This window comes from Coregonus clupeaformis, chromosome 27 (assembly GCF_020615455.1).
Source record: "Coregonus clupeaformis isolate EN_2021a chromosome 27, ASM2061545v1, whole genome shotgun sequence".
NCBI lineage: Eukaryota > Metazoa > Chordata > Actinopteri > Salmoniformes > Salmonidae > Coregonus > Coregonus clupeaformis.
In genome coordinates, this window is record NC_059218.1 from 35,362,243 (window position 1) to 35,375,287 (window position 13,045).

General features: G+C 37.9%; 1 protein-coding gene across 2 annotated transcripts in view; it reads left to right on the forward strand.

Annotated features, from left to right (window-relative positions):
• LOC121541891 (voltage-gated potassium channel subunit beta-3-like) overlaps window positions 1-12,401 on the forward strand; it is a 29,785-nt gene extending 17,384 nt beyond the window's left edge. The window contains exons 4-14 of one of the 2 annotated variants that reach the window (XM_041851263.2): window positions 5,825-5,904; window positions 6,077-6,121; window positions 6,437-6,481; window positions 6,576-6,619; window positions 6,714-6,800; window positions 7,010-7,095; window positions 7,221-7,341; window positions 7,460-7,554; window positions 8,306-8,432; window positions 8,544-8,632; window positions 8,910-12,401. In XM_041851263.2, coding sequence (XP_041707197.2) covers window positions 5,825-5,904; window positions 6,077-6,121; window positions 6,437-6,481; window positions 6,576-6,619; window positions 6,714-6,800; window positions 7,010-7,095; window positions 7,221-7,341; window positions 7,460-7,554; window positions 8,306-8,432; window positions 8,544-8,632; window positions 8,910-8,999 — 909 coding nt within the window. In that variant the 3' untranslated portion in view covers window positions 9,000-12,401. The remainder of the gene's footprint in view (window positions 1-5,824; window positions 5,905-6,076; window positions 6,122-6,436; window positions 6,482-6,575; window positions 6,620-6,713; window positions 6,801-7,009; window positions 7,096-7,220; window positions 7,342-7,459; window positions 7,555-8,305; window positions 8,433-8,543; window positions 8,633-8,909) is intronic. The other variant, XM_041851264.2, reaches the window with a different exon arrangement.
• Window positions 12,402-13,045: the final 644 nt, after the last annotated feature.

Sequence of the window (13,045 nt, forward strand, 5' to 3'; positions counted from 1 at the left end):
TCTTTCTTTCTTTCTTTCTTTCTTTCTTTCTTTCTTTCTTTCTTTCTTTCTTTCTTTCTTTCTTTCTCTCTCTCTCTCTCTCTCTCTCTTTCTCTCTCTCTCTCTCTCTCTCTCTCTCTCTCTCTCTCTCTCTCTCTCTCTCTCTCTCTCTCTCTCTCTCTCTCTCTCTCTCTCTCTCCTCTCTCTCTCTCCTCTCTCTCTCTTTCTCTCTCTCTCTCGCTCTCTCTCTCTGTATCGCTCTCACAATATGAGTCTCTCTGTCTGTCTCACTCTCAGTCTCTCTTTTAGTCTGTCTCTCTCTTTCTCTCTCTCTCTCGCTCTCTTTCTCTCTATTTCTTTCTTTCTCTTTCTTTCTTTCTTTCTTTCTTTCTTTCTTTCTTTCTTTCTTTCTTTCTTTCTTTCTTTCTTTCTTTCTTTCTTTCTTTCTCTCTCTCTCTCAATTCAATTAAATTCAATTCAATTTAAGGGCTTTATTGGCATGGGAAACGTGTGTTAACATTGCCAAAGCAAGTGAAGTAGATAGTAAACAAAAGTGAAATAAACAATAAATATTAACACTCTCTCTCTCTCTATCTCTCTCTCTCTTTCTTTCTTTCTTTCTTTCTTTCATTCTTTCTTTCTTTCTTTCTTTCTCTTTCTCTCTCTCTCTCTCTCTCTCTCTCTTTCTCTCGCTCTCTCTCTCTCTCTCTCTCTCTCTTTCTCTTTCTCTCGCTCTCTCTCTTTCTTTCTTCTTTCTTTCTTCTTTCTTTTTTATTTTTTGGGGGGGTAGATCAGCTTAATATTGCAGATAGATTGTAACTTCCATCAATGTAATTGTCTGCATCACTTCCAATCCCCCATGTTATTTATATATATACTCCCCTTTATTACTTTTCAACCCCGCCATCCTTTCCCTACTTGGGGTAAATTAGTGAACAACAATGTTTAGGCCTCTACTTCCAGCTTATACTTACTATCTACATTTTATGGACACAGTCAATTTTACAATAATTCTATTTTATTTGTTTTTGCTCCTGAACTTCTTCTACTCTCAACCTCTCCGATCATTTTCATGATGTCCATCCGGTTTGCTTCTATATGCCATATCTTTCTAACTGTGCTCTTTCCCAAAAGCTCCCAACATACAACCTATATACTTATTATGGACACAGTATGCTTACATTATTAGTTATCTTGTTATTATTTGTTGTTATTTGTTATTAGTCCCATTCTTCAACTCCATTCAACACCTCTCATCTATCTCTTAACACCATCCATATTGGATTTCTATTTGCCATATATATTTCAACCGTACTGTGATGTTTTACAAAAGTTCTGAACCTTTCTATTCTCATTGCTTCTACAGATTGTGAATTAAAAATGAACATTTTTGCTAAAAGTATTATTATATTATTGATTGATTGACTATGACTTTTCAGATCACCCAGTAATGCTATCTGCAAGGTTAGCTCCAGGTAAATATTGCAATCCTTTAGCCATTCCTGGACCTGTGTCCAAAAACAAGCTACAAATGGACAGAACCAAAACAAATGATCTAATGATTCTGTCTCTTCACAGCAAAATCCCCCATATAAATAACATTCTATTGGTAGCAAGAATTTTATATAATAATTTAATTTGAAAGATTCTAATTTTTGAATCCGGTGTCGTTTTGCGTGTCAGTTCATAAACACTATGCCATGGGATCGGTACGTCAAAAATCTCTTCCCAACTATTTTGCAATCTATATGGGACGGCTGTCAATCCTTTGGTCCTTAAGTGAAACTGATATACTTTTTTATTTATCACAGTTTTCCTTAACCAATTATGTTCTTTAATGCAAGGCCGACAGACAAGTTCCTTACTTTCTCCCCCTTCCACTTTCCTCTTCCATTTTTGCGGTAAGGCTGCAATTATTTGGTTGTAATTTTGGGTAGAGCAGACATTTCCATATGTTTTTGTTAGCTGCATGTGCGACATAACTCCACCAGTCCTACTGATGATATAATTTACGGAGATTATACCTTTTTTAATCATTCTGTCAAAAAATTACGTTTCTTTTGTCAATTAATTATTTGAATTTAACCACAATATTTGTTTCATTATTTGTTCTGTTGTTTCTGGAGGATTAAATTGAAATTGCAACCAACTTTCTATGGCTTGTTTTAGAAATAGTGATATTTGGGAGATGATTTCCTTTTCAAATAACTGAAAATGAGTGGTTGTAATCTGAATAAAGGGAAAAAGGCCATTCTTGAACATTGGGTGAGACAATCTTACTAATTTGCTTGAGAACCAGTTCGGATTTAAGTATAACTTTTGTATGACTGAAGCTTTTAGTGATAGGTCTAATGCTTTAATATTTAATAATTTCTGTCCTCCGAATTCATATTCATTATATAAATAGGCCCTTTTAATTTTGTCTGGCTTGCCGTTCCAAATAAAACGGAATATTTTTTTCTCATATAATTTAAAAAACTGTTAGCTAGGCGTAGGCAAGACCATAAGCAAATAGGTAAACTGGGATAATACTAAAGAGTTAATCAGGGTGATTTTTCCACAAATTGACAGGTATTTACCTTTCCATGGTAGCAAGATCTTATCTATTTTTGCTAACTTTCTATTAAAATGTATTGAAGTGAGATCATTTATTTCCTTTGGGATATGTATTCCGAGTATATCCACATCACCATCAGACCATTTTATTGGTAAACTACATGGTAATATAAATGTTTCATTTTTTAGTGATCCAATACGTAATATAGTACATTTGTCATAATTTGGTTGTAATCCAGAGAGGTTCGAAAATGTATCTAGATCCTCTATGAGGCTGTGGAGGGATTCTAGTTGTGGATTTAAAAGAAAACATGAATCATCAGCGTACAATGACACCTTTGTTTTTAAGCCCTGGATTTCTAATCCTCTGATATTATTATTGGATCTGATTTTAATAGCTACAATAAATAGATATGCCGATAGTGGACAACCTCGTTTCACTCCTCTTGACAGTTTAAAACTTTCTGAGAAATTGTCATTATTTACTATTTTACACCTAGGGTTACTATACATGATTTTGACCCATTTTATAAGAGATTCTCCAAAATTGAAATGCTCCAGGCATTTATATATAAACCCCAGTCGTACTTTATCAAATGCCTTTTCGAAGTCTGCTATGAATAGCAGGCCTGGTTTCCCATATTTTCCATAGTGTTCTATTGTTTCCAATACTTGCCTTATATTATCTCCAATGTATCTTCCATGTAAAAAACCTGTCTAATTAGAATGAATAATATCCGACAATACCTTTTTAATTCTATGCGCTATACATTTTGCTAGAATTTTTGCATCACAACACTGAAGTGTAAGGGGCCTCCAATTTTTTTTATGGACTGGATCTTTATATTTTCCACTTGTATCCTGTTTCAGTAATAATGAGATCAGACCTTCTTCTTGAGTGTCAGATAATCTACCATTTACATAGGAGTGGTTAAAACATGCTAATAACGGTCCTCTTAGTATATCAAAAAAGGTTTGGTATACATCGACTGGTATGCCATCCAACCCTGGAGTTTTCCCGGACTTAAAGTCTTTAATTGCATCCAGAAGTTCCTCCTCTGTAATTTCACCTTCACATGAGTCTTTCTGTATGGCTGTTAATTTTACATTATCAATAGAAAAAAAATCTCTACAATTAGCTTCAGTTAGAGGAGATGGAGGCGACTGGAACGAAAACATATGCTTAAAGTACTTTGTTTCCTCTTTCAAAATATCATTTGGTGAATCATGGGTGACTCCGTCAATTGTAACCAGTTTCATAAAGTTATTTTTGGTAGCATTCCTATGTTGAAGATTAAAAAAGAATTTTGTGAATTTTTCCCCATATTCCATTAAGTTTGCTTTATTTTTATAATATATTACACTTGATCTATCTTGAATAAGTTTCTCCATTTCTTTTTGTTTTTCCTCTAATTTATTCTGAGCCTCTATGTTACAGTTTTTATTGCCATCAATCTGTTCTGTTAGACTTTCTATTTCCTTTGTTAGTATAAACTCTTTTGACCTAAATTGCTTTTGTTTTCGAGATGAGTACTGAATTGCATGGCCTCTAAAGGCACATTTAAAGGTGTCCCATACAATAAGGGGATTTGCTGTACCTATGTTACGTCGGAAAAAGTCAGTTATAAATTCCTTTGTTCTAATTATAAATAAATTATCATCCAATAGGCTTTGATTAAATTTCCATTATCCTCGCCCACGTGGAAATTCAGTAAGAGTAATGTATATGCAAATTATATGATGGTCCGACCGCATTCTGTCCCCTATCAACACTTTTTTAACTTTTGGTGCCAACGAGAATGAGATAAGAAAGAAGTCAAGACGACTAGCTTGATTAAGTCTCTGCCATGTATATCTCACTAGATCAGTATATTTCATCCTCCATATATCTACTAGTTCTAATGTATCCATGACATTCACAATTTCCTTAAGAGCATGTGGGTGATTGTTTGTGGTGTGATTTCCTTTACGGTCCATTGAGCTATTTAAAACAGTATTATAATCCCCCACCATAATAATATTGTCTTGAATTGCTTGCAGGGTTGATAATTTATTATATATATTGTCAAAGAAGTGTGGATCATCATTATTTGGTCCGTAAAGGTTAATGAGCCATATCTGTTTATGGTCCAATAACATATTTAAAATAATCCATCAACCTTGCGTATCTATTTGGACAATTTGCACATTCGGATCGAAATTGCTATTAATTAATATCATCACCCCTTTTAAATTTCTTTGCCCATGGGAGAAGTATATTCCCCCCCATTCCTTTTTCCACGCAACTTTATCTCGAATTGTTGAATGAGTTTCCTGTATACAATAAATATTATATTCCTTCTCTTTGAGCCATGTAAATATTGTTATTCTTTTGTTATTATCAGCTAAGCCATTACAATTATAACTGGCTATACTTATTTCACCATACACCATAATGAGATACAAGTTTCAAGTCTATTTATCATTATATATGTTTGTAAATTTACCAATAAAAAATACAGTAATGATTGAGTGTCCATATAGCTGTACCGTGATATTTGCATTGCTACGGAGTAACCCTTCAATTGTTCTCCACTAATTCCCCCGCTAAAGCCCCTCCCCATCCCAAGTTGAGCCGTCATCCCAGTGATCGGCATCCCACCCACGTCCCTCCGGATCCCTAAGGCCCCGAGAGGCCAGGACCCATCCATCGAAAACAGCACACAGTGCCACCCACAAAACATATAACTATTTTTTAAAAAGAATGCATATCCTATTTTCCATCATTATCAATTAATATGCGTAATAATGTTGGTAGTTCATGCGTAGGATTTTAACATATAACCCGTATTACATTTAATTTATTGACAAGCAATTATTATCCTAGCAAATAATTCCTGTGTCTCTCTTGCTCTCTCTCTCTCTGTATCGCTCTCACAATATTAGTCTCTCTGTCTGTCTCACTCTCAGTCTCTCTTTTAGTCTCTCTCTCTCTTTCTCTCTCTCTCGCTCTCTTTCTCTCTATTTCTTTCTTTCTCTTTCTCTCTCTCTCTCTCTCTCTCTCTCTCTCTCTCTCTCTCTCTCTCTCTCTCTTTCTCTCTCTCGCTCTCTCTTTCTTTCTTTCTTTCTTTCTTTCTTTCTTTCTTTCTTTCTTTCTTTCTTTCTTTCTTTCTTTCTTTCTTTCTCTCTCTCTCTCTCTCTCTCAGCAGTCTCTCTCTCTCTCTCTCTCTCTCTCTCTCTCTCTCTCTCTCTCTCTCTCTCTCTCTCCCTCAGTTTCTCTCTCTCAGTGTCTGTCTCTCTGTCCCCTCAGATGGCTGAGAACCTGATGACCATTGCCTATGAGGCCGGGGTGAACCTCTTTGACACAGCAGAGGTGTATGCCTCCGGCAGGTCAGCTTTTCACACCTCCTTTCACTGCTCTCTTCTATTCCTTGTCTTTGTCTCTATACACTTCCTGCCGCTGTCTATCACTCCATCTCTTTCTGTCCATCTTTCAGTCTACCCACTGTTTTATTCCCTTTTTCCCCCCATATTTTTATTCCATCATGTCTTCTCTCCACAGGGCTGAAATCACCCTAGGGAACATCGTCAAGAAGAAAGGATGGAGGTGATATTACTCATATTTCTAATGTGACCCATGTGGATATGAATAGCTGTCTGTCTAACTATATTACATCATAAATATTTTTCTGTGAACTTTGCTTTTCACATTTCTTAAGAACAGACAGACCTTGTTTTTTAACATATGATAGATTGTTTGAATAAATTGATGTTTATTTTCATACTATTTTATCATCGCTGGATCTGTTGGCACTTTTTCAAATGCTTTTAGCTTCTCTGTGGTTGACATCAAATTACTATGTGATGAAAATATAGTCTATTTCCTTGTACCCTCTAACCTCTCCTCACATTTATTTGGCAGGCGTTCTAGTTATGTTGTGACAACCAAGATCTATTGGGGAGGGCAGTAAGTATCCTGGGAAAAAGATGCCAGATATAACAGTCATAATTTCTCCATTGTTCTGACAAAGTGACTCTGTATTGTTGCTATCACTCTACAGGGCAGAGACAGAAAGGGGACTCTCCAGAAAGCACATCATTGAAGGTAGAGTCAAATTGACTTATAATAGGATACAGTGGCAATAATGATGATGAAGACAATAATGATGAAGATGATGATGATGCCCATTACATTGCAGGTTTGAGAGGATCCCTGTCCAGACTCCAGTTAGATTATGTGGACATTGTCTTTGCCAACCGGAATGACGTCAATAGCCCTATGGAAGGTCAGTCACAGTCACACCAGTCCTTCTACTTTATTGTCCATCTGTTACAACAGAAATGTGTCTTCTGCTCTGCTCACAACCCTTTGTGGTGTGTATTACTGAATGCACTCGTTAAAAAGTGTCTTAATGTTTACATTCTAAGCATGTCATATCTTTGTTACAGTATGTTTATTACCAGTGTGTAACAAGTTGGTTCATGACATTTGCAGAGATTGTCCGGGCCATGACCTTTGTAATAAATCAGGGCATGGCCATGTACTGGGGCACCTCTCGCTGGAGTGCCATGGAGATCATGGTGAGTCCCCTGTTATCTCTCCCTGTTACCTAATACAGCCCAGTAAACACCTGCTCTTGACAGTCAACGACATAAGGCCATTGGTGCTCTGTGGTGATGGTGTTATTCTGTTCCCCTGCCACCAGGAGGCGTACTCAGTGGCGCGTCAGTTCAACCTGATCCCACCTGTATGTGAGCAGGCTGAGTATCACTACTTCCAGAGGGACAAGGTGGAGGTGCAGCTCCCTGAACTCTACCACAAGATAGGTCAGTCATCCACACTCACACAGCTCAGCAAACAGCAAACAGCACCGGATGTCCTCACAATGCTGCTTGCGGTGAACTCTTCAGACATTATATTTGTCTTTCTCCCTCTCTTGTCTAGGTGTAGGGGCAATGACCTGGTCTCCCCTTGCGTGTGGACTGATTACAGGGAAGTACAGTGAGGGTGTACCTGACATCTCCAGGGCTAATATAAAAGTGAGTTCTCCAGACAAAATAAACATGTTTTTAATTAGTGTATATTCCCCTGTGTTTTCTACTTAATTGGAGTTCTGTAGCTGCTACCCCACTGTTTGTCCATTACAGTGGTGTAAAGTACTTAAGGAAAAATACTTTAAAGTACTACTTAAGTCGTTTTCTTAGGTATCTGTACTTTACTTCACTACATTCCTTAAGAAAATATTGTACTTTTCACTCCATACATTTTCCTTGACACCCAAAAGTACTCGTTACATTTTGAATGCTTAGCAGGACAGGAAAATAGTCAAATTCACGCACTTATCAACCGAACATCCCTGGTCATCCCTACTGCCTGATCTGGTGGACTCACTAAACACACATGCTTCATTTGTAAATTATGTCTGAGTGTTGGAGTGTGACCCTGGCTTTCCATACATTTTAAAACAAGAAAATGGTGCCATCTGGTTTGCTTCATATAAGGAATTTGAAATGATTTATACTTTTACTTTAACTTTTGATACTTAAGTACATTTTAGCAATTAGATTTACTTATGATACTTACGTATATTTTAAACCAAATACTTTTAGACTTTTACACAAGTAGAATTTTACTTGGTGACTTTAACTTTTACTTGAGTCATTTTCTATTAAGGTATCTTTACTTTTACTCAAGTATGACAGTTGGGTACTTTTTCCACCACTGGTCCACTAGGCCTACAACCGTGCATGACACAATTCAATATTTCTGTGTTCGTTCCGTTTAATATTGGTGCAGGGTTACCAGTGGCTGAAGGAGCGTGTCAACAGTGAGGAGGGACACAAGCAGCTGGCCAAGATTAAAGAGCTCCACCTAATGGCCGACAGACTGGGCTGCACCGCCGCACAACTAGCCATCGGTACAGTGTGTGTTTGTGTATGCGCATGTGTGTGTGTGACTCTGTGTGTGTGTGTGTGCGTGTGTGCATGTGTTTGTGTGTTAATTGTTTTGTCCATCTCTGTCCTCTCAGCCTGGTGTCTGCGCAGTGAGGGAGTGAGCTCAGTGCTGATGGGTGTCTCCAACACTGACCAGCTGGTGGAAAACCTGGGTGCCCTTACGGTAACGAACGTCCCCTCAACATCACACCATCTTCATTTTACACTGCAATGCACACTCAATCAGAGCTCATAAAACTAATAACATTGTCGTGATATAAGCATACCTGTATATAAATATATATATATATTTTTTTTTTATGATACAAAAAAAGAACCTGTATTTTTAGGCATTCTTATTAATGTCACTTAAAATTCCATTATAGATTAAGCAAACAAGCAAGCAATCACCAAACCATTATGTCCTAGTCCTAAACTGACATGCCATGTTATGTCTGCAGCTTATTTCACAGATGACTCCACAGACCGTGGCTGAGATTGACTCACTCTTGGGAAACAAGCCCCAGTCCAAGAAAGAGTCGCGAGCATGAAGAGGAAACGATGGTGCCAAGGACAATCAGAGAAACATGGAGAAAAGACGATGACATCAAGGAACGTTTTCTCTCTCCAGTATAATCGCTTGCATGTCCTCAGCAACATTTTTGCTTCAAGCATTGCATTGTATCATGTATAAAAAAAGGAAATATTTTAATGTGCAAAAACAAAGATTAGATCATATATATTACAGATCCCTCACTGACTGATAATGTCCACAAACAGAGGGTGAGGCCATAGCATGGAGCATTAGGTTTCTGTCTTCCAGAGAGACCAATGAGGGCAAAGTTGGAGATGGAGAGTGATGGTGGTTGAATGAAGGAGGCGCTCGGTATCTTCAAGCAAACTGCACCATACTTCATCAACAATGACAGTGTTATCAATGAGATGAGAACTCTTTGATGCCACGAAGCAACATGAGGCACAGCTCTCACACTGACTGTGTGACTAGTGCTGTCATAGGACATACACTTTTTCTCTGCAGCTGCCTGTGAGTCCGTATGATGCCTAGTACCCAGCAGAGAGCCAAAGGTTAGCATCACATGAGTGTCTGAGTCGTCATCTCCGTATGTGACTGACCCGTCACTCTGCGTCCTTTAACAGCAGTTTCTTCCTTTGTATCTTCTCTGTGTGTAAACTGTGCGCATGTCCCTTTAAGAGAGACCAGCCCAAGCAGGGTGTAAATGTGGCATGGCTTTAGTTATTTGTGCAGATTTGCAGTGCCCCTCTAAGCAGTATTTTTGCACTAGCAGGTGGGACGGGCTGATCCAGGCTCTGCACTGGCAGGCACATCGTGGCATTTTGCTTTATTTACTGTCTGCAGCCCGCTGACACGGTCTGTGTCCATGTGACGTGTATTGTCCTCCATATCAAACCATTTCTGCGTCAATGACAATGAAAACCAAGGCTTTCCCTGCTTGTTTGGAAGAACCTCTTTACTCCTCCATTAAAGACTGGAGTGTGGACCCCGTAATGAGAGGCACAGTAGATCATTCCTACTCAGCCTAAGACACTGGGTACAAGCCACTGTGGTTACTAGCAGTCTTTTAATGTCTTTATGATGCTTTGTTTTAGCAACAAAAACATTTAAATGAGGCCACATAACATGCAAATCATAACCTTTACATCAAGAATTCTGCTGTCCTCAAAGTGCAATGTTCACCCCATAATGTTGTCTGTGTTCAGCTCACTGGGAATGAGTCAGACAGAGAGATGGGAAGCAGAGTGAAGTCAAGTTCCACTGGCCAAAAACTGGTTGAATCAATGTTGTAATTTAAAAAACAATCTATGTGATGATGTTGAATCAACTTGGAAAACTGATTGGATTTGTAAAAAGTCGTCAATGTCAGGGAATTTCCTCTTTTTTTCACCCAACCTTTAACCTAAATCCAATGACAAGGTTCCATGTTTTGTTAATTTAAACTTGTATTCACACTATTTGACAACCAAATGTAAATCAAAAATAGACGTTGAACTGACGTCTGTGCCCAGTGGGGTGTTTGAATTGATGAGACTATTGTTTTAGACATAGGAAGTTTGGAACTCTTTTAGCAGTGGAGAAATGATGGGTGAGCACACTGACAAACAACAAAACAGAAACACATGTACTCACTTACACTGTCATCAGCCTGTAAAATAGTATTTCTATATTTTGCAAAATATGTAAATAAATGCACAGGACCTAAGGGCAATCAGGATTTAGACTGGTGGGAGGTGGTATATTTGGGGTCAGGGACATAAATGATGATTCTGACTTTGATTGAGATTTAGACTGTTGTTTTGGAAGCAGATTATATTGGGTATTTTATTGGACAGCCTGGACACACAGCTGCTTAGCATATTTCTGTAGCTCATTGTAGTTTTTCTTTCCATACAAAATATGACTATTCTCGAATCTCTCCCAATTTATATATTTCTGTAAATTTTCGTCTCTATTTAACTTCTGTTAATTACATGTAGATATTACCCCCAGTATCAGGACTTACTCCTGCTATGTGAACCTCTCATGTAAACCCTTGGTTTGTGATAAGGCTCAGGAAATGCTCCAGGGCACTAGTGATTTTGGAATGAGAGAGAGATTTGTTCCACCATTGTCATCCCCCCTGTCATTACTGATGAGTGTTCCCGGTGATTTTTGATACTTGTTTGTTTATGTTTTAATCCCTGGTGTATGTAAATACTTTACTGTTATTAATTGGAATATGGAACATGTTGAATTCATGTGAGTATTCTGAAGTGAGCAAATGACAGATCCAACCAGATTGACATGTAGTTTTGTGCTGTGTTTATGTAATATTATTAACAGAATCTAAGTTGAACTGAAAATCAACTACCCAATGTACATAAATGCCTAGATTACTCCTTAAGACTGTAACTTGCCTGCATAACTTATATTTTGTTGTCTTGAAACAAAAAAAAGAGAGAAAGAAGCCCTGTTTTGAATGTATTATGCTTGCCCTTAAAATATCAGACAAAATTATATCTTATATAACTCCTATGTATTTTGTAGGTGGTCATGCAAACATATCTACCAGCAGCTTGGCAGGGCCACACACACAAACACAGTAGATTTCATGGTCTGTCTGCCTTCCGACTATGGTGAAAATTATGATAAGATAAATATTTTGCATTGATTTTCAATAATATCAAGCTTCCGTACAGTATATCTATGCTCCCACGATAACCATAAAATGGCTAAAGTGTTTTACAATATTGACATTTTGAACAGGTTTGTTAATAGTTATTGCATGCTACAAACAGGTTATAGAAAAGATTCTAGTGGCTTTCTATTGATGCATCCCTTATACTGTATGCATCAAATCTGATGCTATTTAGATGCTCATCACAAAGTCACTCGTTGAGGGATCTGGTTATCCATTTGTGTGTGAGCAGAAAGAAGACAAGGTGGTTTACGTTTAGCAGACAGCCATATATTATCCACACCGGTCACCCCCTTGTTCTATGCCTTCTTAATCTAATTTGTTTTTAAATGAATGTCAATCCACATCTCTAATGGACACACCTTCATGGACCCACACCCTTTCCCAGTGCATTTACAGGCTCTTCTCAACCTTGTGGAATTTATTTTTCACAGGGCTCAGACACTATGTGAGTGAATAATGGCCAGCCAGAGTACAGAAGCGTCCTGGTGAGTCTTCATGCACTTCACATCTTCCCCCTCCAGTCTGCTGTCTGTCACTACTACTTCCCTTTGCTGACTCTCTCCTTCTGCCCCATTTCCTGTGTTGAAATAAACCCTCAAGACAACTGGAGGTCTGACCTTTGCAGAGTGAGAAACGGGGAGTGGGCAGGGAGAGACATCAAGGTTACTTGTTGTGTTGCCAATAATGACAGCTTTTGTGTTAGAACTATGCACTGCACATACTGGAAAACCAGAATTTATGTCAGATTAAATCGTCCAAACACCATCATTTTGCTGGAAAAGGTATACTATGTTACAAGTTCTACCTGCTGCTCCTTCCATTAGTGTGTGAATGAAAGAGCTGATTCATACCTCATCTTAAGATCAACAAGATTCTTCACCTCTTGACAGAGAGAAATCACATTGACTGATACAATGTCAATGAAGTTCAATGACGCATCCGTATACACACTGCATGGTTTACTAGACTTCTGTCTTCTACAACTGTTTACAGAGTTCCTCTTTTCATACATTTAGTGTGACTTGAACTGTAAGACATAATCCTCCCTTCAACTGATCAATCTCTAGTTGTATGTTTTCATGAAAAGGGATATTAATGCTTTATATTTAATGTCTTACATTTTAGCAGACGCTCTTATCCAGAGCAACTTACAGGAGCAATTAGGGTTCATCACCTCACTCAAAGGAACATAAACAGATTTTTCACCTAAATTACTTGGCTCAGGGATTCGAACCAGCAACCTTTCAGTTACTGGCCCAACACTCCTAACCGCTACTGCTAGGCTACCTGATATTTATTTCTTGAAGAAAATGTTCTATCATTGATTAGAGCTATTATAAATATTAGATAAACGTATATTGCAAATTGCAATACATTGA